A 26,602-nucleotide genomic window follows, 5' to 3' on the forward strand; every position below is an offset into this window, starting at 1 on the left:
TATCTTTTTATTGAACCTATTAGGTCTTTATTATTAAACCTACATAATTTGGGCAAGTAAGTTCCATAGTTTTGTGGAAAATCTGAATTTATTACTGGCTTGTCAAGTTCAATGAGAAATTTTCACATAGGCAGCCTTTTACAAAAGGCCAGATTTAGACAAAAATTTAAAATACAACATGGCATTCAATTAGTTTACTATTGTTCACGGACTTGTAATTAGTAGAATAAAGACAAAAATGGAAAGCAAAAATTCTTATTAATCTGGTTTAAAAAGGAACATTCAAGCAATTTCAGTCTTCTGATGTCTGGAGAATCAGTCTGTTAGTAGTGGTATGTGTAAATAATCAAAGATGCCAGTAAAATACAACTTGGTAAACAGGCATTTCCTATTTAATAAGTACAGTATATACATAAAATTCTCTTGAAAAGCTTCATTTTATACAGAAAGATATTTACAAAATGAACAGTGTAATCAAACTAAAGATTATCTGTACAATGCACACATATATATATATATGAACTTTGGAAGATAAACAAGTTTCATCATAGTCAAAATGGACAGCTATATGCATTTTAAAAAAGAATTTCATTTCAGAAGAAAAATACATCTTTAATATACAATTATATTTTTCATTTATTTTCCTGAAAAATTCTATTTGGATTCTCTTTTGATTATCTTCTCTTGTTCAGTCTTGAAAATTTTTCAGGTTTCTAGTGCCACCAACCAGTATTAAACATGAACAATCTTAGTGTCAAAAAAGAAATCTTTTGTTTTAAAAAGAAGGTTATTGGAAGACAGACCACTGAATCCAGCATTCATAAGGCAAATTAACCATATGGAATACGATGATTGATAAAAATAAAATATTTTCATCAGGGTAACATATACAACATTTACAGTATTAATGGTTTCTAGTGCTTTTTTTCTTCTACTGATAAATCCTCATCTGAAATTATATGTAAAAATCTTTAGAAAATAATATACTGCAAAACAATTTAGAAACAAACATGACACCATGATTAGGTTCATCTTTATGAGCATCAAGTGGACATTAATAACTTACTAAAATGGCAAAAATTAAGTGCCATTTTATGGTCACTGGATTTTTTTTCCCCTTCTTAAAACAATAATTAAACATCAAACTGTGAAAAAAGTTAGGAAATGTGCAGAACCATCACAAAAAAAACAATCTGCTCCCAGTGTACCTCAGCAAGGATTCACTTCCCAAAGCGTCATGCCAGAGCGAGACTTCTGGATCACCTACTTGCCAAGTGCATTAACCTCCTATGACAAGGGCTGGTTGTGGGCTGCAGAGACTCAAAGACTGCCTCCCAGCGGTTTTCACTAGACCATAAGCCCCATGCGGACACGAACTGCCCTGTCTAGCCTGTCTACAGTATAATGTTGACACCCTATATGGTGCCTGGCAATAAAGGGGTTTTCAATAAATGTGTTTATTATATGAAAAAATAACATTTGTTGGTAGCCTGACAAACTTTAATTTCAAGATAAATTGCTTTAAATGGTTATGGATAGAAAGTTTAAAAAACAAACAAACAAAGTTTAAACTCATTCTACTGTTCACATCCACCATTTTCAATCCTTAGAGCTTAACAGGCTAAACTCTGAAGTGGTATGGGGAAAAGGCAGTCACAGTAAGTATTCACTTTAAAATTAAAACCTAGTAAAGTGCATACTTACTGTGACTGCCTTTTCCCATACCACTTCAGACTTTAGCCTGTTAAAATTTGGCCTGTTTTAAAATTAAAACCTAGTAAAGTGCACGTGTATGTATACACACACACAAAAATAATTTCCTCCTCAAAGAAATCAAAATGGCGCTAACAAAAACAGCCTTTGATGTGTTTAATTAATAATAAACAGACAAACCAAAATTTCTCCCAGAAGTTTATCATTTATCCAACCATTTTCCTTTTCTGGACACCCCATTCTTCTTTCCATATATTGCCTTCTAAATGCTTAATCAGGATCTGTGGGTCAGTCTAGAGAGAGATCTGATAAATGCACTTTGCTGTACACACTTTTGCTCAGTCATGATCTATATACAAAAGGATATAGTAGAAACTAAAGAACAAAAGGAAAATAAAGCATTTTCTTCAAATTTTCCACAGTTCCTTACATTTATGGGGGGAGTAATAGTAAGTCAATATATGGTTTATAACTGCATTCTTCTAAAACTGTTTAACCATTAAACGTCTTTGAATGCTGGCACAAATGTTAATATTGGAATGTTTCATTTTCATATGCAATATATGTATGCAAAAATGTGTGTGTGTACGTACATATATATTTTTAAAGTGTACAGACATAGAATACTGTAGATCTGACCACTGTTTGGTCTCCATTAACATATTTTGTGTCTTGGAAGGAAAAAAACAAATACTGTAGTGTATGAACCTATATCACATAAGAAGCTGTAAAAATTTAGTTACATTGACTAGTCTTTGGGAGCATCAATACTATTATCAAAAACAACTAGGAAAATAATTCAGATGTGATTGCACTTACCCTCATTTCTTTATTTTGATAAAATTATTACTGGTAAAAAGACACATTATGGTAAGACTAAAACTTTTACAGCTATTTTAAATATAAAGTGTTTCTGAACTTATATTTCCATTTTGAAGTGAAAAGATTTTGTTTTTGGATGAAACCTATTAACTCAACATACAGAAAAAATAAGATGGTACAATGAATCATCTAGCCTTTAGTAAATGATCTTTTTACACAATGCTAAGTTGATTTAAAAAAAAAAAAAAGTTAAAATACATTAAAGGGACATTGCTAACAAAAGCCCAGCCCAACTGGTAAAGCCATACAATTCTTTAAAGGCTTTTAATCCATCACCTCAATGCTTACTTCTCTTGAGAGGAAAAGAAGGATGCAAAAATTCAAAACAAAAACGAAGCTTGCTGCAACATCTGTGTATGTGCCAAGGTATCATTACAGAAATGATCTGAATATAACGAAATGTAGAAAATCAGTGAGAAATTACAAGAGACAAGAAAAAAATTCAGTGACAGAAATACTGATACTGTGACCAGCAACACTTGAGTGCTTATCTTAAATAAATATTGTAAAAATCCAATAGGATACATAAATTTGGCTCTAAAACTCCTTTGGTTACAAGGACGTAATTATTTTGTGTTTTAAATAAATATATCGAAACACAGCACATTTAGGGGCTGTAAGATCACACCACTATAACATGGAAGTAAACTAACAGTAAAGAATGGTGCACAGATAAAATGGTTAACAGTGCCCTATGCTGGATTCTCTTGGGAACTGGTTCATCATAAGTATCTTATATTTATCTTTATACTTGATGTCAGTAAAACTAAAGTATTTCTGTTTCAAAGAATTCGTTATTCATCTCTTGGTTCTAATGACTAATTTACTTCACATTTTAAAATACAACTGAAGTCCACAGGAATTTTCTAAATGAGCAAATTATTTCAAATCATAGTTTATGTAACTAGAGATTTTTAAAAACTTAACAATTAACTCAATTCACATCTGAAAAAAATGTTCCTAGCACAAATAAGGAAACCTGACAGAAGCATCCACGCCCGATCCCTGCTGGTCACTGAGAGCCACTTTCCTATCAGCTTCCATGAAGATCAAAGGATTTAAGAACTCACTGGTGTCCCTAACACACAAGCAAATGTTATATCAGAATGTCAAAACAAAAACTTTCTTCATTTCTTTAGTTTTATTCATGTTGGAGAAATAGCGTATTACTGAATGATTAACACCTGTCCTTTCATGCATAATTTTAGAACGTGAAATCATTTCTGACATTATATATTTTAAAGGGAAGAAATACGGAGAAGGGGTTTTCAAAAGCCCTTGTTGTAATGTTCAGCACTTCATGTGACTATCAGCCAATTAAATTCAGTGGTTCAGATTCAATGACAGGCTGTCACTGTACAAGAACAAGTTTCATCAGAGCTCACATTCTTACAGTACACACAGCAATGCATTTGTATTGTAAAAAGGTACTTCTTTATACAGATAAGCAAAACAAACTTTTTACTGGCTGACACACAAAGCAGGGAGAAGTTTCCAACAGTGCTGGGCAGTGGCACCTGCTCCGTGTGTGGCTTTTGTCTGTTCACTGAGGAAGAGCTTTTGCGTTAGGTTTTCTTCGTCCTCTGCTCTAGTTCATGCTGGTGTTTAATAAGACGTTCTATTTCTGTTCCAAGTGTTTGCAGATTTTCCTTTAACAGTTAGAAAAAGAGGGAAAAGAAAACAGAACTACTAAGTGTAATAAGTAAAAAGATCTGATCTGAACTATTTTTCCCTAAATTTTGAACTAAAGAGTGATAAACAGTCGTATCTGCCATGTGAGATAAACTTTGCACATACATGTTTTCAGTGTAGCAATCCTGTATACTTCAGAATCATACTTAATCTTTTTACTAAAGCTGTAGCAAATTTTAGTGCATAAAAGTATTATCAGATTAAAACTTTTTTTAAACCCATTACTAACCATTAAGGCCCAAACAGCACAAACAGAATAGCTGGGTCAGATAACAGCTGCAAAAAATAAAATATAGCTGGAAAATACATTAGAAAATAAATACTTCAATCTTAATGCCTCAGTAATCAATTGTAACTATTGTAATATATGTCAAAGACTTTCCATTGCAAAGCAAATGACTCATCTTAGGGAGTCTACCCAATAGCTATACTAATTTTTTTTTTTTTTGGTATTTCTTTCTTTCCTTGTTAATTTTAAAAATTACATTTTTAAAAAAGAGAAAAACATAAAATGTCATCTATAGAAACAATGGCTACCCTTCATTACAGAAATAGTCCATCCATGTGTTAGACTGAATATCATTTCTGCCATGTTTCTTGGTTGGTAAGTGAATGAGAAATACAAATACCTTCAAAGTAATGTTTTTCAGCAATGTATCCTCCAAAACAGCCTGTAGTTTCCGGTTGATCTCCAAAGAGAGTTCCAATGTTAATCCAGTATCGGCTGGATGGGACGTGTACAAAGATGCCATGATGCCACCCCGCCTACTTAAATGCACTTTGTTAAAATCAGATGCCTCTGAAGAAAGTGTGCCTGATTCTTCTCGTAAAATATAACTCTGAATTATTCTGTAAAATAAAACACTATGACAATTACGTTCCTGCAGAATTTATAAACACTGCAATTTTCAAGAGTGAACTAATCATAAGTGTAAAGATGATGAATAAAATAATTACGTTATTAGGTTAATAACAGAACTATATTAGAACACAGGGGCTTCTCAGGTGGCGCTAGTGGTAAAGAACCAGCCTGCCAATGAGACATAAAAGACTCAGGTTCAATCCCTGGGTTGGGAAGATCCTCTGGAGAAGGGCATGGCAACCCACTCCAGTATTCTTGCCTAGAGAATTCTATGGACAGAGGAGCCTGGTAGACTATATACAGTCTATAGGGTCACAAAGAGTCGGACATGACTGAAGCAACTTAGCAGTTTTTAGAAAATAAGGGAATTTTTCTTATTCAGATGGCTTTTCAAATGATCCCATTTTTGTTAAAACATGGTATTTAGATTTAAGATATATAAACATGGCTCTATTTTTTTCCTTATGTAAATCAAAATACATGAACAATTTATGTTCCAGTTTCAGTTAATATTTTCTATTTTCTTGTCACTAAACTTAAAACTTGTGTTGTCCTCTTTTTCTTTTAAAAGTCATGGGCAGGGATGTCCCTGGTGGTCCAGTGGCTAAGATTCAATGCTCCCAATGTAGGGGGCACAGCTTCAATCCTTGGTAGGGGAACTAGATCCCACATGCTGCAACAGAGACCCAGCACAGACAAACACAAAAAAATACAAATAAATGTGTGGAAAAAAAGAATGGCTTCGGTAACTTTAAAAAAAATTTTTTTAATAAAAGTCATGGGCAAATTTTCCCCTAAATCTGTAATACCTCACTGTGTCCTGCTCAACAGGAATGATAATCCACAACCCCATTATCTCTTAGAACCACCAGCTTGAAAATAAGAAGCTAAGCAGAGCACAATCTATTTTTAAGTTCAAAGTTATTCTAGTAAACAAGTTTAACACCTACTGAACTCTATATCACCTTAAAGGAAAAACCTATACCTTCTTTCATTTCTGTATTCCCAAAACCTAGAACAAAACTAAGTGACCAATCAAAGATTGAGAACTATATGATCATAGTTTTAAAACCATTTTTTGAAAGAAAGGCTCTTGATATAATTGATTTTGAACTCAGTAACTTGATCGTATGAATAACGGTATTCTGAACACAGACCCCAGTACCATAACAACACACACTTTGGGACTTCCCTGGTGGTTCAGTGGTTAAGAATCCGCCTGCCAATTGCAGAGGACCTAGGTTCAACCTCTGGTCTGGGAGGATTTCACGCGCCAAGGGGCAACTAAGCCCGTGCGCCACAACTGCTGAAGTCCGCGCACCCTGGAGCCTGTGGTCTGCAACAAGAGAAGCCTCCGCCACGAGGAGCCGAAGTACCACAAGCAGAGGAGCCACGGCTCCCCACAACTAGAGAAAGCTGGCACGCGACAACGGAAACCCAGCACAGCCATAAACAAACACACAAAGAGGAAAAAAATACATACTTTGTTTTTTTCCTAATTTCTTCCACCAGCTGTTTGATGTGATCCTCCATAAATTCTATCTTCTCATTTTTCCGGGCATGTGCCTTTTGCAGCCTTACTATCCTCTCAATCAGCATGGCCTTGTCTACTTCTGGGAAGTTATCTACAGCTACTGACGACCCAGTATTTTCTGGAGATCGATCTTCTGCACTGCTTCGAGCATTGAGGGACCCTAAGACCAAAAAAAAAAAATTTAACTTATTGTACTTAGTCTGGAGTCAACTCTAATCTCAGGCATTATTTCTTCTATTATCATTTTCAAATATTCAATCTAACAGAGCTGGGCACAGAACTCAAGTCATATCTGACCATATCTGACCTGAGTTCTTGTTTTTGAATAGACTGATGATACAAAAAAAGGGTCTAAAAAACAGAAATATGAAGTGGCAATAGAGAAATGAGAAACTCAAGACACCAAAATTAAACAGAGACACACAGAAAGAGAAAAAAGTCACAAGACAGAATATAACCAGTAGCTGAAGCTCTGGAGCTGGTCCTCCCAGTAGCTCTGCGACTCTGGACTCTGTATCACAGTCACATTATTTAAAACCGGGAACCATGGTATGATCTGCCTCACTGGACTGCTATCCTCATTTAAATGAGTTACTATGTCCAAAGAGCTTAGAGCAGCATACAGTAAGCACTAAGTAAATGGTGGCTATTTCTTTTTACCAATATCCATTGAGAAGAACTTCTAATCTTTTTTAATCCCACAAAGACATATTTTTTTCCAATCCCATTTTGTAGATTTAAGTTAAGTAATACTATCTTATTCAAGGTTCAGTTCAGTTCAGTCGCTCAGTCGTGTCCAACTCTTTGCGACCCCATGAATCGCAGCACGCCAGGCCTCCCTGTCCATCACCAACTCCCGGAGTTCACCCAGACTCACGTCCATCGAATCAGTGATGCCATCCAGCCATCTCATCCTCTGTCATCCCCTTCTCCTCTGGTCCCCAATCCCTCCCAGCATCAGAGTCTTTTCCAATGAGTCAAATCTTCGCATGAGGTGGCCAAAGTACTGGAGTTTCAGCTTTAGCATCATTCCTTCCAAAGAAGTCCCAGGGCTGATCTCCTTCAGAATGGACTGGTTGCATCTCCTTGAAGTCCAAGGGACTCTCAAGAGTCTTCTCCAACACCACACTTCAAAAGCATCAATTCTTCGGTGCTCAGCCTTCTTCACAGTCCAACTCTCACATCCATATGTGACCACAGGAAAAACCATAGCCTTGACTAGACGGACCTTTGTTGGCAAAGTAATGTCTCTGCTTTTGAATATGCTATCTAGGTTGGTCGTAACTTTCCTTCCAAGGAGTAAGCATCTTTTAATTTCATGGCTGCAGTCACCATCTGCAGTGATTTGGGAGCCCAGAAAAATAAAGTCCAACACTGTTTCCCCATCTATTTCCCATGAAGTGATGGGACCAGATGCCATGAGCTTCGTTTTCTGAATGTTGAGCTTTAAGCCAACTTTTTCACTCTCCACTTTCACTTTCATCAAGAGGCTTTTTAGTTCCTCTTTACTTTGTGCCATAAGGGTGGTGTCATCTGCATATCTGAGATTATTGATATTTCTCCCGGCAATTTTGATTCCAGCTTGTGTTTCTTCCAGTCCAGCGTTTCTCATGATGTACTATACATATAAGTTAAATAAGCAGGGTGACAATATGCAGCCTTGATGTACTCCTTTTCCTATTTGGAACCAGTTTGTTGTTCCATGTCCAGTTCTAACTGTTGCTTCCTGACCTGCATACAGATTTCTCAAGAGGTAGGTCAGGTGGTCTGGTATTCCCAACTCTTATACTAGTAAATGGTAGAGCTGGGATCTAAATACCTATGTGTAATCTCAAACCCATATTCTTTCTACTATACAATTTTTCCACTATTATAAGAGTTGATGATGTTTTTCCCCTACTGTGCAACTCCTGGGAGGCAGTGAAAATGTCGTGGCATGCAGCCTCTAGAGTCTGAGTTCTGTCACTGTGGATCTGGGGAAAGTCAAGACTGATTTCCTTTAGGACAGACTGGCTGGACCTCCTTGCAGTCCAAGGGACTCTCAAGTCTTCTCCAACACCACAGTTCAAAAGTATCAATTCTTTGGAGCTCAGCTTTCTTTATGGTCTAACTCTCACATTCATACATGACTACTGGAAAAACCATAGCTTTGACTAGATAGACCTTTGTTGGCAAAGTAATGTCTCTGCTTTTTAATACACTGTCTAAGCTGGTCATTAACTTTTCTTCCAAGGAGCAAATGTCTTTTAATTTCATGGCTGAAGTCAACCAGTTCATCCTAAAGGAAATCAGTCCTGAATATTCATTGGAAGGACTGATGCTGAAGCTGGAACTTCAATACTTTGGCCACCTGATGCAAAGAGCTGACTCATCTGAAAAGATCCTGATGCTGGGAAAGATTGACGGCAGGAGGAGAAGGGGATGACAGAGGATGAGATGGTTGGATGGCATCACCGACTCAATGGACAAGTTTGAGTAAATTCCAGGAGTTGGTGATGGAAAGGGAGGCCTGGCGTGCTGCAGTCCATGGGGTCACAAAGAGTTGGACACGACTGAGTGACTGAACTGAACTGATGGAACCACTCTGAATTTTAAGTTTCCTCATTTATAAAATGGGAATTACAACACTTACCTCACATGACTATTCTGTGAGTAGATATGTTTAAAGCATTCAGCATGGTTCCTAGCATTCCAAATATGATAAATATGCTGACATTTTGCTAATTATCATTCTCACAATGCTATCAATCAAATTTATAGACTATTAATTTTTGTTTTAAACTAGGGGCATTTTTGGAGAAAGAAATGGCAACCCACTCTAGTATTCTTGCCTCGAGAATTCCACAGACAGAGGAGCCTGGAGGGGCTGCAGTCCATGGGGTTGCAAATAGAGTTGAACACGACTAAGCCACTCAACAAGAGGCATATTTACCATGAAAAAGCAAAAAGATTCAGAAATACATACATATATATATTATCTGAAATATAATGATGACCCCATCCCATTAGGTCTCAGGTGTTAAAAGCAATATAAAATTAAAAAGAAAACGGAACACATGCTATACCATATCTTTCATAGAGATGGATACAAATCTGAACTGAAAAATGGAAGAAGAAATTGTTGCACAGAATGAAAAAGCAGGTAAGGAAAAGGAGGTAAGGAGACATGGTATAGAACCCCATGACAAACTTAAAATCCTGTGTAATGATTACAACTTAAATGTTTTAACTGGAAGTATTTTTTACAAAGTAATTGTATATAACCACTGCTTTTTATAATTCAAAATTAAAGAAAAACATATCGATACCTTGTAAAACAAAAAATGCTATTTCTTTTGATAACTAATCACTGAAAAACAACTATAAAAGCCTTAGTTTTTACCTGATGAACTAGAACGACTTCCCATGCTGCTGACTTCTTTATCACAGCTTCCATTCTCAACCTGATCTAACTTTCTTCGTGCTGCAGGAAAAGAAATGGATTACTTGTGACAACAATCATGACCATCTGCCCCCACTATCTTCTGATTTTAACTGCTAAAGTCACTTAGGCCAAAATGGCATAAGCAACAAAAGAAATTTCTTGAATACATACTTTCAGCAGGAGGTCTGTAGGGTCATTCACATAAAATGACATTTAGAAACGCACAGGTCAAATACAAAGTACATGGAAATAATATTATGATAACAACCAATACTGACATCACTTAGGTACACAGAACCTAACTTCTGGAGTCCTGAAAGATTTAAAAGAACTCCACAGTACCAGAAAATCCCCCCAAATTTCCCTTCAATTACATCTATGAAAACTAAATTCTTCTGGCAAGTATCTGAATATATTTCTATTAAGTAAATGCTAAGTCTCTTTTACCATTTTACTTTATGTGACCCTATTTTAATACAAATAAAACAGTGGGGAGTAGTAGAGAACAGGACGTCAGACTATCTCTTATTCATCTGCGTATCCAATCACATAGCAGACTCCATAACTGTATACATTTTTAAATGACAGAAATTTGAGTTCCAGTTCTAGCTGTCAATCATTGTGTTCTGGAAATTTATAACTTTTCTGGATCTCAGTTTCCCCTAAAATTTAGGGTTAGGATTCAACAATCTCTAAGTTAGAGGTCATCAAGGTGGGTGCAGGTACCCTAGATGCTGTACATAACAATTCATAGACAAGTGTAGGCAGAAAATACTAGCACTCTACTTAATCTGATCTTCTTAAATTTATATTTTTCATGTTTTTCTAATGTGCATAAAATAGAGTAATACATGTATACAATTTACAAACTGGAGAACGAATACTTAAATGCTTTTCATTGATAGTAACATGTGATTAACAAAGTCTAGACATTGCTGTCCTGGAAGGCACTTTCCCCATTCTTCTATTCTGTGATTCTGTGAACAAATGTATTTTAGCATAGAACATGCTTTAAACTATTTATGAAACAACAAAGTCAGTCATTTGGTTTATGAACATTAAAAAGAACCTACAGCTCTACTCAATGTGGGAGAAACTAATGTAAAATATATTTTTTCTATAAATCCTTCAACAAAAAGAAACAAGAACATTTAAGTTCTAAGTGCAGAAGAACTGTATACCTTGCTGAAGTTGTTTGGTAAGATCCTTGACACTAGAGGCATGTTTACGTCTTTGAGTCACTAATTCATCTTTTAATTCTTCAACCTGGGTACTCAATGCTTTAACTTCAGTTTGTCTACAAGTGAGTTCAGCTTGCAGAGCCTGGACTTCCTCTTTTCGCAGTTCTTCTTCTTTTAACAATCTACTTTCCTAAATATTAAAATAAAAATACCGATTTTTGATATGTTTTAATTACTGCCCAGAGTTTAAGACCTTAAAAATACAAGCCCTTTGGTAGTAAATTCTTCTATCATCACTCCTTACCAGGTGGTTATTGTGTTCCTCAAATTTCTTATGCAGTAAAGTAGGGTGGGGGCAGAAGGGGAGGAGTGATATATTAATGCATCTGCCACCTCACACAAGCAAAACAACATGTGATATAGGTCTCTGTAGTTTTGGACTAAAGTCTTAAATTATTTTTAAGAGTAACTTAAGACCCCCTCACAACTTGGAAATATTAAACCATTTTTAAGCTATAAAAATACAGAAATTTAAAGTCCTATTAAGAAATACATGGTAATTCCAGTTAGGAATGACAAAAATCCTGGTTTTCTTACTTTCAAAAGTGAAATACTTCTTCATAACAATGTTAGGGAGAAATTTTATTAAAAAACACATAAGTTGAAAGGAAAAACTGACATTTCTCAAAGCGTCGGAAATTATCAGAAAGTCTGTGCTTATCCCACCAAAAAGAGCTTAATCATCCACCATTAGGTTTACATCTTTAGGGAAATTTAATTTGTGCTTCTTGCTGTGTTGCCTTAAAAGTTAAATGTACACTAATACTTACCAAATTCATATTTGTCTGTTTCATGTGTTCACATTGGCTTTGTAACTGACTTTCACTACAGGAAAGTTTATCAAACTGTGACTGCAAAGAATTGGATTCAGATTGAAGCTGTGCATTCTTACTAGTGAGCTTTTCTGTAAACAGTAGTAGCTCAGATTCTCTTTTCCTACTGCCTTCGATGTCTTTTTGTAGGTCATTAATCAAAGAATTAAGACTTTCCACTTCTTCCTTCAAATTTTCAATTTCTTGTTTACCTCTAAAAAACAAAGTTTATATTTCAGAAAAAAAATTAACTATTAAAGGACATTAAGGGTTTGAGAATTTTCATTGATTGAAATGCTTTATAAAGGTACTTTTATTCATTCATTCAAATATTTATTTGGATCACTACGAACACCTAATATATGCTAGGAACTAAGAGCTCACTAAGAGCTATAAGCAAGACTGATCTAACTCCTGGTTTCAAAGAGCTTTTAATCAAGCACTGTGAAAAAACATTTTTGATGATGAAAGCACAGAGTGTAAGTGATTAAAGTAATACTTAAAGGGTTAGCAAGCTTTTCCTATAAAAGACCCAGACAGGAAACAACATCCTATTCCTGGGGCACGTGGCCTTTGCTGCAGCTGTTCTAACGGAGCCACGGTCGTGTGAGAGCAGCCACACAGCACGTAAGGGGTGACAGTGGCTGTGCACCCAAAAAGCGTTTCTCTACAAAAAAAGGCAGTGCACTGGAATGCCCTGCGGGCCAGAGTGCAAATTCCTGAGTAAGAGCAGAAGCAGGAGTGAGTGGGAGAAGACAACACATTCCAGGTAGAGGAAACAGTATGTGCAAAGCTGGGGAGGGAACGAGAGAATGACGTCTTGTTGATACTAACAGACAGATATTCAATACTGATGAGGATAAAGACTGTACTATATCCTAGCACTTACACAGGGCTCCACACCTAGGAGACAATTAATCCACGTCTGTTAACCAACTACTGCTAAAATACAGAATGAAAAAGGAGAACGCACAGGAGGAGAAGCAATGTTACTAATGATCATCCAAGCCATGTTAAGGCATCTGAACTCACTAGGCAATTCTTGAGGCAATGGGAATCACTGAAAGGTCTGAGACTTCCTTTTTAAAAAAGATCATGTTAACTACACTGTAGTAAACTGACTAAAAGGGAAGTAAGCAAACAACAACAATAGCAACAGTTTAGAAGCCGTGGCAGTTTTCTAGATGAGAGCTGATAACGGCTTAGATGATGGTAGTAGCAATGGGGATGTAAAAAGTAAATGGACTTGAAAGATACTAATGAGTTAGCATCAGAAATATTTTGTGACTGGTGACGTCTGAGGGAAAGGATAGAAGAGCCAAGGGTAATCCCCAGGTTTCTGGATTGGAAAATCGTTTGGATGTCACACTCATCACTCATCTCAGCAACATCAGAGAAACGTATTTGCAGGCAAGACAGATGAACCAGTTTGGGACATGTTAAAAAGTTTGAGGTGTCTTTGATATTTGCATGTCTAGAGCTCAGCAAAAGGGGTTAAAGATAATAACTTGAAGGTTCTGCAACACATTACAGGAAGAGTTAGGATCGCCCAAGGGTATAATAAAATAAGAATAAAAGACAGCTTAATGACAGAAAGAGAGGGCTACCAAGGAGACAAAAAAAGACTGGCCAGAAAGTTGGGGAGGAACACCAGGAGAGCACAACGAAATTCATTTGGCTTCAGCCAAAGGAATGGAGCATGTCAAGAAAGGTAAGGGGCTTAGTGTGTCCATACTGAGAACTCAAGCATGGCTTAATCTGGGAAGTATCTACTCTATTTAAGGATGTATTAGCAGTTTGTAACAGTACGTTGGGGAAGCTTGAAGAAAATGGAGAGAAATAGAAGAGCAAAGGATGCACACAAATGGAGGAGGGCTACAGATGATTCTATAAAGATGTGGTTGTGAAGAAAAGGAGAAGGGCGATCATAGGATTTCTGAAGTTTTTAAGATGGAGCAACATTTAAATGTAGACAGAAGAAAAGAGGGAGACAGTGAAAAGAGGGAGGTAAGAGATAAAGGAAAAAGAAGGAATAATCAAGGAAGACCCTGAGAAGGCAGAAGAGCGTGGGATCCACAGTAGAAGTAGAGACCACAATTTGATTCAGAAATAGGAACATTTCTTGCACAAAAACAGAAGGAAAAGAAAAACGACTGCAGACGCAGGCAAGCTCACAGGACTGACGGCAAGAGGCTGAGAGGTGTCACCTGACAGCCCCCTTTTTTCTGCCAAGAGTAAAGGGCGAGGAGAGAGAGGAGATTACTGTGAAAGCAGTATGGTTTGGAACAGACGCTAAGAAGATGGGGGAGAAGACTCTAAGGACATACGGTAGGACTGCGGGTGCAGCAGTAGTCCCAGCTGAGGTTGCTAACCATGAATTTATAGCAGCAGCATCTGGATGATGGTGAAGATCTCTTCAGCAACACTCAGCAGCCTGGGTGTTGGTAGGGTATAACAAAGAAGATATTTGGATCCAGTCTGAATCCAGGCTTTGTCAGGTAAAGTCCTAAGCAGAACTCAGCTAACTGGTGTTATAAGAAGCCAAGGAATAATGTTACCTCCTGATTGCAAGCTACATACATGCAAAGATATAGACAGAGATACAAATCTACCTTTTAGAAGAAACACTACTGTGTATAAGTAACAGAATTTGAAAGCTAAGGAATGGATTTAAAAAAAAACCCACAATCCATTCTGTCTTATAAATAATTACTGCCAATGTTTACATAAGAATATAAACTTTGATTTTTAGAAGCGTGTTGGGAACCTCAAAAATAATCCAAAACAGTTCAAATGAAGATAGGAATTAAAAATTTTTTTGCCTAGTAAAATATAAGATTATTCTTATTTAATGCAATGACTGCATTTAAAAACACCAACTTAGACAGAATCAAAAAGCCTGTTGATTAGCACAAACAGAAGTCGCTCATTTTATACCTTTGATGCTGCTCCTGTATCTGATCTGCAATTTTCACTTTGTCCAACAAATTCTGAATTTCAGCTTTTTGGCGATTAATAATCTCTTTATATTTTGATAATTCATCTTCTGTCCTCAATCGTTCGTCTTCTAGACATTTTACCTATCAAATAATCATAAGCAAGTTAAACTACAAAACAGTATTTTCTTGTTCCTTATTAGCTATTTCAGATAGTGGTTATATTTTAATAACCTGAGCTGAATTGTGAAGCAGTATTAATTAACATGAAGAAAATACAGCGAGAAGTTAATACTCCTGTGTTTCAGTCTCAGATTTCTCATGATTTAGTCATGGCAGTTTTAGCATGCCACTTCATTTTTGCTGCACCTCCATTTTCTCATCTGAAGAGGATATACCTTCCCTTACCTACCTCAAAGTACTGGCATAAAGAAAAAATAGAAGGGCACATGAAAGACACTTTAAAAATTAAGTGATCATAAATTCAAGACGGTTACCTAAAAGCTTATTTCTAAGTAAATGAAACATACACAATGATAGCATATTTGACACATATTAAAAGGGATACTATTCTTATAAGGACCATAAACACTGGAAAAGACTTGGGAGACTGTTAAAAATTAAACCTGTATACAAGACTATGAAATATATTCAAGAGAAATGTACAGTCTTTCTACTATTTTCTGACATAGTTCTAAAGCCCATGTATCTTCCCAATTAATTTGCTAGTAAGACTGCCTTTAGATCAGAGGTCCAAGGACAAGTTACAGATAGAGCAAATGTGCTGTGAGACAGGAATGTTTGGCAAACACTTTAAAGGGACTGAAATGGAAGACATTTTTATTTCTCTAAGAGTCAATTTTGTTGCTAGGGAATTGACACGCTACTTCTTGATTTTAGATTATTTCTATATAAATATCCTTCCCCCAACATTTAAACATCAGAATGAGGACTAAATGAAAGCTGTTTACCTGTCCTCTAGGGTCACGACTACAGACTGAATTACCTTTGTTCTCAGTGTCCTGAGCTCATCCATGCCCTCCTTAAATGTCCTCTTCAGATCTTCTAGTTCCTTTATTTTGGCATGATGCATCTTTTTAAAAGTTCAAAAGAAACCACAAATCATTATATGCTAAACCAGATCTAACATTTATTGCCTGCTCCTTCTAAAAGACCTTAAAAGTAGATGGCAATAAGCACTTGTTTCTCTCCTTCAATATTACACCATCTAAGGTATACAAATACAGAGCTACTCACTTCTAGCTGGTCAGATTTTTCTTGCATTTGTTTTTCAAGTTCTCCTTTTGTGACTCTAAGCTTGGCATCAAGCTCATTTGATTTAATTTCTTCTGACTCCTAAGGGAAATGAAATGACAAAAGTATGGCAAGTTTTAAAGTTTTATGCTTTGAAATGTGAAGACGGCTTTTGCAATTAAGTTAACTAATCATAAAATACACAGCTCATGCATCTAAAATTGATGACTGCATTAAATATTTTAAATATATCAATTTTGCACAACAGAAGAGAGTATTTAATATGCATATTATACAGAATGGGCTTTTTTTTCCCTAAGTTATACATTTCCTTGTACTCATCTTTCTTCTAAAGTTTTACAGTGTTTTTATTTGTCCAAAAACTTTTCTAATAAGATTTCTATTTAAGCTGCAAGTATTTTAACATAGGAAATAGCCTGCATTTAATTTAGCTGCCCTAGAAAATCTACTCCACACTTCAAATACTACAGATACAAAAATTTATGAAACCAGAGTATTAATATTTGCTAAAACTTGTTATAACTTGTTATAAATAAATCTATTCAAAACTTTAGCATACCTGATATGTTTTTATCATATCTTGACAATTTTTCCTAATCTGATCTGCTTCTTCCTTTGCTTGAGTTAATTTTGTTGTTGTTTCTTTGAGTTTATCTTTGGTTTCCTGCATTGACAAAAAGATAGTGTGAGATGACAGAAAATAGATATTGGTCTCTGCCCCCAATTCCTGACAGAGCTCCTGAAACCCCTCATAGCCTGGGCCCAGGCCTGGCATCTGAAGTGGCAGGCTGGGGAGGTTTTGTGGGACTGACACTCTCTCTGAATAGACAATATCAAAGTGAGTTCAACTGTAGGTCACTCGGCTGGTGTCACACACAACTGCTAAGGGAAAAGCCTCCACACACTGGTAACCAAAGGAGTCAGCAGTGAAGTGTTCTGTGTTAAAGTAAAGGGGACACGCAAGAAGAAACCCACAGGAGGGAACTGGATTTTCCCTATGCTAGAGGAACGGTTTTTTGTTTTTTTTTTTAATTTACAGACAGCAACAAGGCTGGCACGGTGATGTGATGACTGGTGAGAACCATGGCCAGAGAGTAGAGAAAGTTCTTGTCTCAGCACTGCCACTGGAGTCAGAAACTATTCCAGTAACAATACTTTGCACTTCTGACAAAAAACTAATGTGGCCTACACAGCTGATTGATCAAGTCATTGAATAAAGTCAAATTTGATAGTTTTCAGCAAATCAGTAGAAGTTACTAACTTGAAAAGACAAAAATGCAAAATGTTTAAGCAGTTCTTTGTAGACCCACATAAAAGACGATTCTTTGTTTTATGGCCAAGGTACCTATTCAGAACTTTTTTTTTTACAGATTCATGCTGCAATTTGGTTTCTCTTCCTCACCACTCTATTAAAATAGCCATTCGGATGGTTTGCGTGGAAGACTTTCTCATCAGATCCAGCTGCTTTTTCTAATTTCTTATTCCTGACTTACCTATTCCAGTTCTGATCCACTCCTGACTCTTTCAATAGCCTTCCTCTGTCTATAAGGCAGTATATTTCTTTCCCCCACCCGCTTCTTCCCTTCTCTCTTTTCTTACCTTGCTGGACTTCCTGTAGTGATTGTCCAAGTACAGCCCTACCCTTCAACTTCAACGTTCTCCACCAGAGTACCCGTACAGTGCCATAATTGGGGTACCACGTGGATTTCTAATGAAAATTTAGGTATCATCTTCTCCTGGCAGGTTCCCTTTAGGAAGGGACAGAAGCTGCTATTCTGCCTTCCCACAGATAGAATCCAGGGAACGCCAACACTGGAACAAATGGTACTTTCTACTGTAGCTCATTACATGCTTCCCTACTGAGAAGACAGTTCTGGCTTACAGCTAGCTCAGTATTCACATATGAACTGTTCATGTAATAAATACCGAATTAATGAAGGAATACTTAACATGAATCTTCTGTTCTAGTCAGGCTGGTTTTCCCAAACACCAAATCTCCCTTTTCTCCTTATCTTGTTCCTCCACTTGGAATGCCTTTCCCTTCATCTCTTGATATAAATTCCATCTACACATCAGATACCACTTCTTATATGTCACTTTGTTTTTTGATAAATTTACTACACAATTAAGTGTCTAGTGACATACTTTCAGTTGCAGGTCTTTTAATAATAATTTGGCTTATATTAAAACAGTGACTTTTAAAATATAAACATTTGAAGGCTTTTTCAAATACTGTTTTTTAAAATATGAGAATATTAGCTCAACAAGAGGAGGGAGAGATAAAGGAACTTTATCTGTAGCCCCCCAACTTCTATATCATCAATAACTAAAGCAGAGCTTGACACACAGAGGCACTCACTCCATTCATTCAGAACGTAGCAGCTGAGACATTCCAGTACGTCAAATACAATTTTAAACGGTGTGTAGCCATCCCAGTGTGAACCCTAAGGATTCTTGCTCCTATTCCTTCTGGCAGTTCTTCCACTGCCCATATATCAGCAGTTGCCTAACACTCATTTGCGGATCAGCAATTAGCTCAGAATCCCACCATTCTCTAACCTTTGACCATTGTCAACACAGACACCCAAGACGGACAGGTCATGGTGGTGAGTCCTGACAAAACGTGGTCCACGGGAGAAGGGAATGGCAAACCACTTCAGTATTCTTGCCTTGAGAACCCCATGAACAGTATGAAAAGGCAAAAAGATAGGACACTGAAAGATGAACCCCCCAGGTCGGTAGGTGCCCCATATGTTACTGGAGATCAGTGGAGAAATAACTCCAGAAAGAATGAAGAGATGGAGACAAAGCAAAAACACCACCCAGTTATGGATGTGATTAGTGATAGAAGTAAAGTCTGATGCTAAAAAGAGCAATATTGCACAGGAACCTGGAATGTTAGGTCCATGAATCAAGGCAAATTGGAAGTGGTCAAACAGGAGATGGCAAGAGTGAACATCAACATTTTAGGAATCAGAGAACTAAAATGGACTGGAATGGGCGAATTTAACTCAGATGACCATTGTATTTACTACTGTGGGCAAGAATCCCTTAAAAGAAATGGAGTAGCCCTCATGGTCAACAAAAGAGTCTGAAATGCAGTACTTGAATGCGATCTCAAAAACGACAGAATGATTTCTGTTCGTTTCCAAGGCAAACCATTCAATATCACAGTGATTCAAGTCTATGCCCCAACCAGTAATGCTGAAGAAGCTGAAGTTGAACGGTTCTATGAAGACCTACAAGATCTTCTAGAACCAACACCCAAGAAAGATGTCCTTTTCATAATAGGGGACTGGAATGCAAAAGTAGGAAGTCAAGACATACCTGGAGTAACAGGCAAATTTGGCCTTGGAGTATAGCATGAAGCAGGGCAAAGGCTAATGAGAGTTTTGCCAAGAGAACGCACTGGTCATAACAAACACCCTCTGCCAATAACACAAGAGAAGACTCTACACATGGACATCACCAGATGGTCAATACCGAAATCAGATTGATTATATTCTTTGCAGCCAAAGATGGAGAAGCTCTATAAAAAAGATCTTATTGACCCAGATAACCATGATGGTGTGATCACTCACCTAGAGCCAGACATCCTGGAGTGTGAAGTCAAGTGAGCCTTAGGAAACATCACTATGAACGAAGCTAATGGAGGTGATGGAATTCCAGTTGAGCTATTTCAAATCCTTAAAAATGATGCTATGAAAGTGCTGCACTCAATATGCCAGCAGATTTGGAAAACTCAGCAGTGGTCACAGGACTGGAAAAGGTCAGTTTTCATTTAAATTCCTAAGAAAGGCAATGCCAAAGAATGCTCAAACTACCACACAATTGCACTCCTCTCACACACTAGTAAAGTAATGCTCAAAATTCTTCAAGCCAGGCTAAAACAGAATGTGAACCATGAACTTCCAGATGTTCAAGCTGGATTTAGAAGAGGCAGAGGAACCAGAGATTAAATTGCCAACATCCACTGAATCATCGAAAAAGCAGGAGAGTTCCAGAAAAACATCTATTTCTGCTTTATTGACTATGCTAAAGCCTTTGACTGTGTGGATCACAATAAACTGTGGAAAATTCTGAAAGAGATAGGAATACCAGATCACCTGACCTGCCCCTAAAGATACCTGTACGCAGGTCAGGAAGCAAAAGCTAGAACTGGACATGGAACAACAGACTGGTTCCAAATAGGGAAAGGAGGATGTCAAGGCTGTATATTGTCACCCTACTAGGAAATCACTCCTGAATATTCACTGGAAGGACTGATGCTGAAGCTGAAACTCCAATACTTTGGCCACCTGATGTGAAGAACTGACTCATTTGAAAAGACCCTGATGCTGGGAAAGATTGAAGGTGGGAGGAGAAGGGGATGAGAGAGGATGAGATGGTTGGATGGCATCACCAACTCAATGGACATGAGTTTAGGTAGGCTCTGGTAGTTGGTGATGGAAAGGGAGGCCTGGTGTGCTGCAGCCTGTGAGGTCTCAAGCAGTCAGACATGACTGAGTGACTGAACTGAACTGAACATAGACACCTATCCCTACAGTTTTCTCTGATAATATTATATACAAATATCCAAAGGTTAACAGTTCCTGCATGTGTGCTAAGTCGCTCAGTTGTGTCCATCTCCTTGCAACTAACATTTCTACAAACTTGAATTATTTAAAGAGATAACAGGGACTTCCCTGGTGGTCCAGTGGCTAAGACTGCACACCCCCAGTGCAGTGGGCCCAGGTTTGATCCCTGGCCAGGGAGCCAGATTTCAAATGCCACAACTAAAACCTAGTGCAGCCAAATCATTATCAATACATTTTAAAAAGCCAAAGTTAAAAAATCCCATCTAATTTAACATATAAATCATGCAAGAAAGTAGCTTTTCATAATTCGGAAAACTCAGCAGCGGCCACAGGACTGGAAAAGGTCAGTTTTCATTTCAGTCCCGAAGAAAGGAAATGCCAAAGAATGCTCAAACTACCATACATTTGCACTCATCTCACACGCTAGTAAGGTAATGCTCAAAATTCTTCAAGCCAGGCTTCAGCAATAGTGAACTGTGAACTTCCAGATGTTCAAGCTGGTTTCAGAAAAGGCAAAGGAACCAGAGATCAAATTGCCATCTGTTGGATCATTGAAAAAGCAAGAGAGTTCCAGAAAAACATCTATTTCTGCTTTATTGACTATGCCAAAGCCTTTGACTGTGTGGATCACAATGAACTGTGGAAAATTCTGAAAGAGATAGGAATACCAAACCACATGACCTTCTTCTTGAGAAACCTATATACAGGTCAGGAAGCAATAGTTAGAACTGGATATGGAACAACAGACTGGTTCCAAATAGGAAAAGGAGTACGTCAAGGCTGTATACTGTCACCCTGCTTATTTAACTTATATGCGGAGTATATCATGAGAAATGCTGGTCTGGATGAAGCACAAGCTGGAATCAAGACTGATGGGAGAAGTATCAATAACCTCAGATATGCAGATGACACCACCCTTATGGCAGGAAGTGGAGAGGAACTAAAAAGCCTCTTGATGAAAGTGAAAGAGGAGAGTGGAAAAATTGGCTTAAAGCTCAACATTCAGAAAACGAAGATCATGGCATCCAGTCCCATCACTTCATGGGAAAGAGACGGGGAAACAGTGGAAACAGTGAGAGCCTTTTATTTTTGGGGTTCCAAAATCACTGCAGATGGTGATTGCAGCCATGAAATTTAGAGACGCTTGCTCGTTGGAAGGAAAGTTATGACCAACCTAAACAGCATATTCTAAAGCAGAGACGTTACTTTGCCAACAAAGGTCCATCTAGTCAAGGCTATGGTTTTTCCTGTGGTCACGTATGGATGTGAGAGTTGGACTGTGAAGAAAGCTGAGTGCCAAAGAATTGATGCTTTTGAAGTGTGGTGTTGGAGAAGACTCTTGAGAGTCCCTTGGACTGCAAGGAGAGCCAACCAGTCCATCCTAAAGGAGATCAGTCCTGGGTGTTCTTTGGAAGGACTGATGCTGAAGCTGAAACTCCAATACTTTGGCCACCTGATGCGAAGAACTGACTCATTGAAAAGACCCTGATGCTCAGAAAGATCGAGGGCAGGAGGAGAAGGGGATGACAGAGGATGAGATGGCTGGATGGCATCACCAACTCAATGGACTTGAGTTTAGGTAGGCTCTGGTAGTTGGTGATGGACAGGGAGGACTGACGTGCTGCAATTCATGGGGTCACAAAGAGTTGGACACAACTGAGCGACTGGACTGAACTGAATCACGAAATATTTTGGCTCAAGCTATACTACAGGAGTCACTAAAATAAGCTTTACGCCTGATTAATAACTATTGCTATATTTGTTCTTAAAACTGATTCTAATAGTTTTTCCACTGTGTTACAGTACTTACCTTATGTGAATCCATTTCTGCTTTTAATTTGTTTTGTGCCCATTTTACTTTAATGATGTGAGAGTTGATATCTTCCTTTAATTTGTCTATTTCTCTGATGAGTCTAGTAGCTTCACCTTCCTAAAATAATATCACTGGGTCATATTTTTCATTTAAACAACCAACAATCATTTGTGTGTCTTTCATATCTCAAGATTATCAGTGCAATCCAGGGGCTAGCACTTTATGGCTTACAAGCGATAAAACTGATTTAAAGTTTAAATCATAAGAGGAAAGTAAAAATCCTAAAACCAATGAACAGATATAAGATGATTAACATTTATACTTTAACCGACTATTATGTTTTGTGAGTATAAGCACACCTCTGGTGCTTCCCAAAAGGCTAACATAAGGTGAAATGTAAATTAAATTGGTTTTGCCAGAATTACTGACAACAATGACAACATTGCTAAACTAAAACTTAGTAGAAAATAACACTGATTATCAAGAAATGATAACCTGCTGGACACAAAACTATGCCATGAGGCTGTTAGTTAAAAGCAAAGGCTCTGAATAGCTCAGTAATTAAATCTCTTTAAACAGCATCTAAAAACATGTTTTTCTGCAAGAAAAATATAAATCCTATTCTATGAGCATTACATTAAAATTCTGGTCAATTATACTTCTCGCTCAAAAACTAGGCTTCCCTGGTAGCTCGGCTGTTAAAGAAATATGCCTGCAATGTAGGAGACCCCAGTTCGATTCCTGGGTTGGGAAGATCCCCTGGAGAAGGGACAGGCTATCCACTCCAGTAGTCTTGGGCTTCCCTGGTGGCTAGGTTGGTAAAGAAGCTGCCTGCAATGAGGGAGACCTGGGTTTGATCCCTGGGTTAGGAAGATCCCCTGGAGAAGGGAACAGCTACCTACTGCAGTATTCTGGCCTAGAGAATTCCATGGATTGTATAGTCCATGGGGTCGCAAAGAGCTGGACATGACTGAGTAACTTTCACTTTCCTGTGTATCTTTTACAAAAGTAAAATCTTCCTTTGAAGCATGAAGTCATTTCTACAACATGTAGATTTTAAAAGAAAGTTGTAAAAAAGATCTAATAAACAACATGTGTCAGTTTCTCATGTTTTCACAGGAAAAACGTTTTGCAGTGACTAACAAGATATTGGAATTATTAAAGCATTCACATTCTTTGAAGGTAAACTAACAAAACAGCTTTATGTTTAACAGTGGTTGAACCATGTTAATTTATGATTATTTGATTAAATAAGGAAAAGCAAAGAGAATAAGCTTCAGGTAAGGACAACAGCGAAAGTGATACCTTTGTTTCATACAGCTGGTGTAATCGTCCTTTCTCCTGAGAAAGTTGCTTAATTTTGTTAGTGTTTTTCTCACATTCTTTATTTGCATCTCTAAGTTTTTTTTCAAGCATCTCTTTTTCCTTTCGAAGGTCTAAAGATTCCTTCTCACCTCTTACATACTTCATTACCATTGCTTCTTTTTCCTGGCGTGCCTCTTCACATTTCTTGTTGGCCTTTGAAAAAAGTATCTAGCATTAATAAAATATGGTTTTTAAAGTAAAAATAAACTAAAACAAATAATATTTTCCTACAATATCACCAATTTATTTTTTGATTTTTGCACATTTTGGGGACCCGTGTCATGAAATCATAAAAAAGAAATGATACGATGAACAAATTAATATCACTAACATCTGCTTCTTCCCTTTCCTATTTCACTTCCTTTGGCTAATACAGATGCTATTTTCTGTTTATGCCTTCAGATCACTTTTCCACTCTTTCCTAGCCTGCCCTGTGCTCTGGGAAAATGACCAGCAGGGACTATATTAACAAGTTTCTTTATCCTCATACAAAGAAAAGGTTTGGAAGAAGACATGTTTTACTGTTTGAATTGTTATTGTGTACAATTTATTATCATTCTGTTTTTATTTTAAAATATAATCCTAATTCTAACAGTTATTTTAATGAAACTATGTTTGGGTTTATTAAAGCTATCAATTTCTTAATGTCTTATCCTCTATATTTTTCTTTAATTAGTATAAAAGGTTTGAGAACTGATAGTATAAGTGTTAAGCATGTAACATTCCTATTGCTCAGGGTCAGCATATTGTAAAGAATCACAGAAATAAGAGTTGAAGTTTTTTGTAGTTAACATACATTTATGTAATGCTTTAGTATTTTTAAAATCCTATTCCTAATACACACTAATGTCTAAAATTATCTAACAGGGTTAAATAAACAAAAAGTCAACAGAAAGTTAATAATAATGATGATTTGAAAAATACCTGTTCCATCCGATGGGCCATCTCTTTGTGTAATTGCTGAATTGCATTTTTGGCTGCAATGTCTTGAGCTAATACTTTATCTTTGGAAGCCTGAACTTCTTTATTAAGTTCCTCTATTCTTGTTTCCAACTGTAAAGAAAATTATTTCCAGATTATTTTTATAGCTATAACAAACAGACCACTAACATTTCAAATAAATATAAATTATATATATATGAGCATAAAGAATTCAAGAATATACTTCAGCCATAGACATAAAAAGTAAACATTAATGATGTGCCAACATATCATTAGAATTAAGTCAGTATAAATCTGAAGCAGACTCTGAGAAGAAAGATGGTAAGCTCTAGAGTAATTATCAATAAAATAACTCAAAAAAGTTAAAATATCATGAAAAAAATTTAAATGTTACATATTTACTTAATGCAATATAAAGCAGTAAGTGAGGAATAGGGAAACAAAATAGGAACATACCAAAAAAGACATAAAGAAACTATAGACATAAAATACTCAAAAATGGTAGACATAAATCTATAAACCTAACCCATAACCCTAATCTTAAATATTGTAAAAGCTACAACTTGACAGAAATCTTGAAAAAATTACACTAAGAAGCTAGATATTACATGATTCCACTTATATGAAGGAAAAGGAAGCATATATGATTCCATTTATATGAAATATTCAGAACTGGCAAATATATAGAGGGACAGAAAGTAGGTAGTTGTCCCCTAGAGCTGAGGAGAGACAGCTGACAGGGGCTGGAGGGAAATGAGGGGTGACTACCACGGGCTTGCAGTTTTCTCCTGTGATAAAATTTTCTAGAACTGTGACAAAATGTACAACTAAAAACCATCAAACCGTATACTAAAATGAGTGAATTAAGTGGTATGTGAATTATATATCAATGAAACTGCTATAAAAAACCCTACATGTTAGCTTACATATAGTACACATGTACTGCTTTTCCTTATGACAACACTGTCCAACACAATACAAGCCCAATTTTTTAGTAGCAACATTTTAAAAAGTAAAAAGAAACAGGTGAAATAAGTGTTTTATTAAACCCAATGTATACAGAATATCATTTCAACAGGTGGTCAACATTAAAGAAACTGAGCCATTTTACCCCTGTTTGTACTAAGTCTTTGAAGTGCACATTTCACACTTACATCACCTCTGAATTTGGACTAGCCACCTTTCACATGCCCAATATCATGATGGCTAGAGGCAGCCATATTAAGTGGTACAGATTCAAAGATAAAATTAGGAAAGAAAACTCTGCTATACTGGCTAGCAAAAGAAAGGTCAATCGAATTTTCTCCTTTAAAAAGGCACAACCACTAACAAGTTCAAGAAAAGAACAGCTCTGGTTAGCCTCCATCTGTTTATTCTGAAGTTTCTGGTCATCAGCAGTGATCTGTCTACCAAAATTCATATTCAGCCCCACACTTTAAAATTAAGGCACCTTCACTTTAAAATTCTAAATTTGGTCTACATGTGGTAGATGACACACACACACACACAAATCAGGATTAAACTTTCCTGATTA

General features: G+C 36.8%; 1 protein-coding gene across 4 annotated transcripts in view; it reads right to left on the reverse strand.

Moving 5' to 3' along the window:
* Positions 1-374: 374 nt before the first annotated feature.
* CCDC186 (coiled-coil domain containing 186) overlaps positions 375-26,602 on the reverse strand; it is a 46,705-nt gene continuing 20,477 nt past the window's right edge. For 3 of the 4 annotated variants that reach the window (XM_059882052.1, XM_024986117.2, XM_024986118.2), the window contains exons 4-16: positions 25,051-25,179; positions 24,067-24,279; positions 22,759-22,878; positions 16,931-17,035; positions 16,354-16,452; positions 16,103-16,189; positions 15,098-15,240; positions 12,119-12,374; positions 11,289-11,478; positions 10,066-10,146; positions 6,633-6,843; positions 4,917-5,151; positions 375-4,244 (exon numbers count right to left, since the gene is read on the reverse strand). In XM_059882052.1, the coding sequence (XP_059738035.1) occupies positions 4,161-4,244; positions 4,917-5,151; positions 6,633-6,843; positions 10,066-10,146; positions 11,289-11,478; positions 12,119-12,374; positions 15,098-15,240; positions 16,103-16,189; positions 16,354-16,452; positions 16,931-17,035; positions 22,759-22,878; positions 24,067-24,279; positions 25,051-25,179 (1,953 nt within the window). In that variant the 3' untranslated portion in view covers positions 375-4,160. The remainder of the gene's footprint in view (positions 4,245-4,916; positions 5,152-6,632; positions 6,844-10,065; positions 10,147-11,288; positions 11,479-12,118; positions 12,375-15,097; positions 15,241-16,102; positions 16,190-16,353; positions 16,453-16,930; positions 17,036-22,758; positions 22,879-24,066; positions 24,280-25,050; positions 25,180-26,602) is intronic. The other variant, XM_059882053.1, reaches the window with a different exon arrangement.

Source organism: Bos taurus, chromosome 26 (genome assembly GCF_002263795.3).
Source record: "Bos taurus isolate L1 Dominette 01449 registration number 42190680 breed Hereford chromosome 26, ARS-UCD2.0, whole genome shotgun sequence".
Classification (NCBI taxonomy): domain Eukaryota; kingdom Metazoa; phylum Chordata; class Mammalia; order Artiodactyla; family Bovidae; genus Bos; species Bos taurus.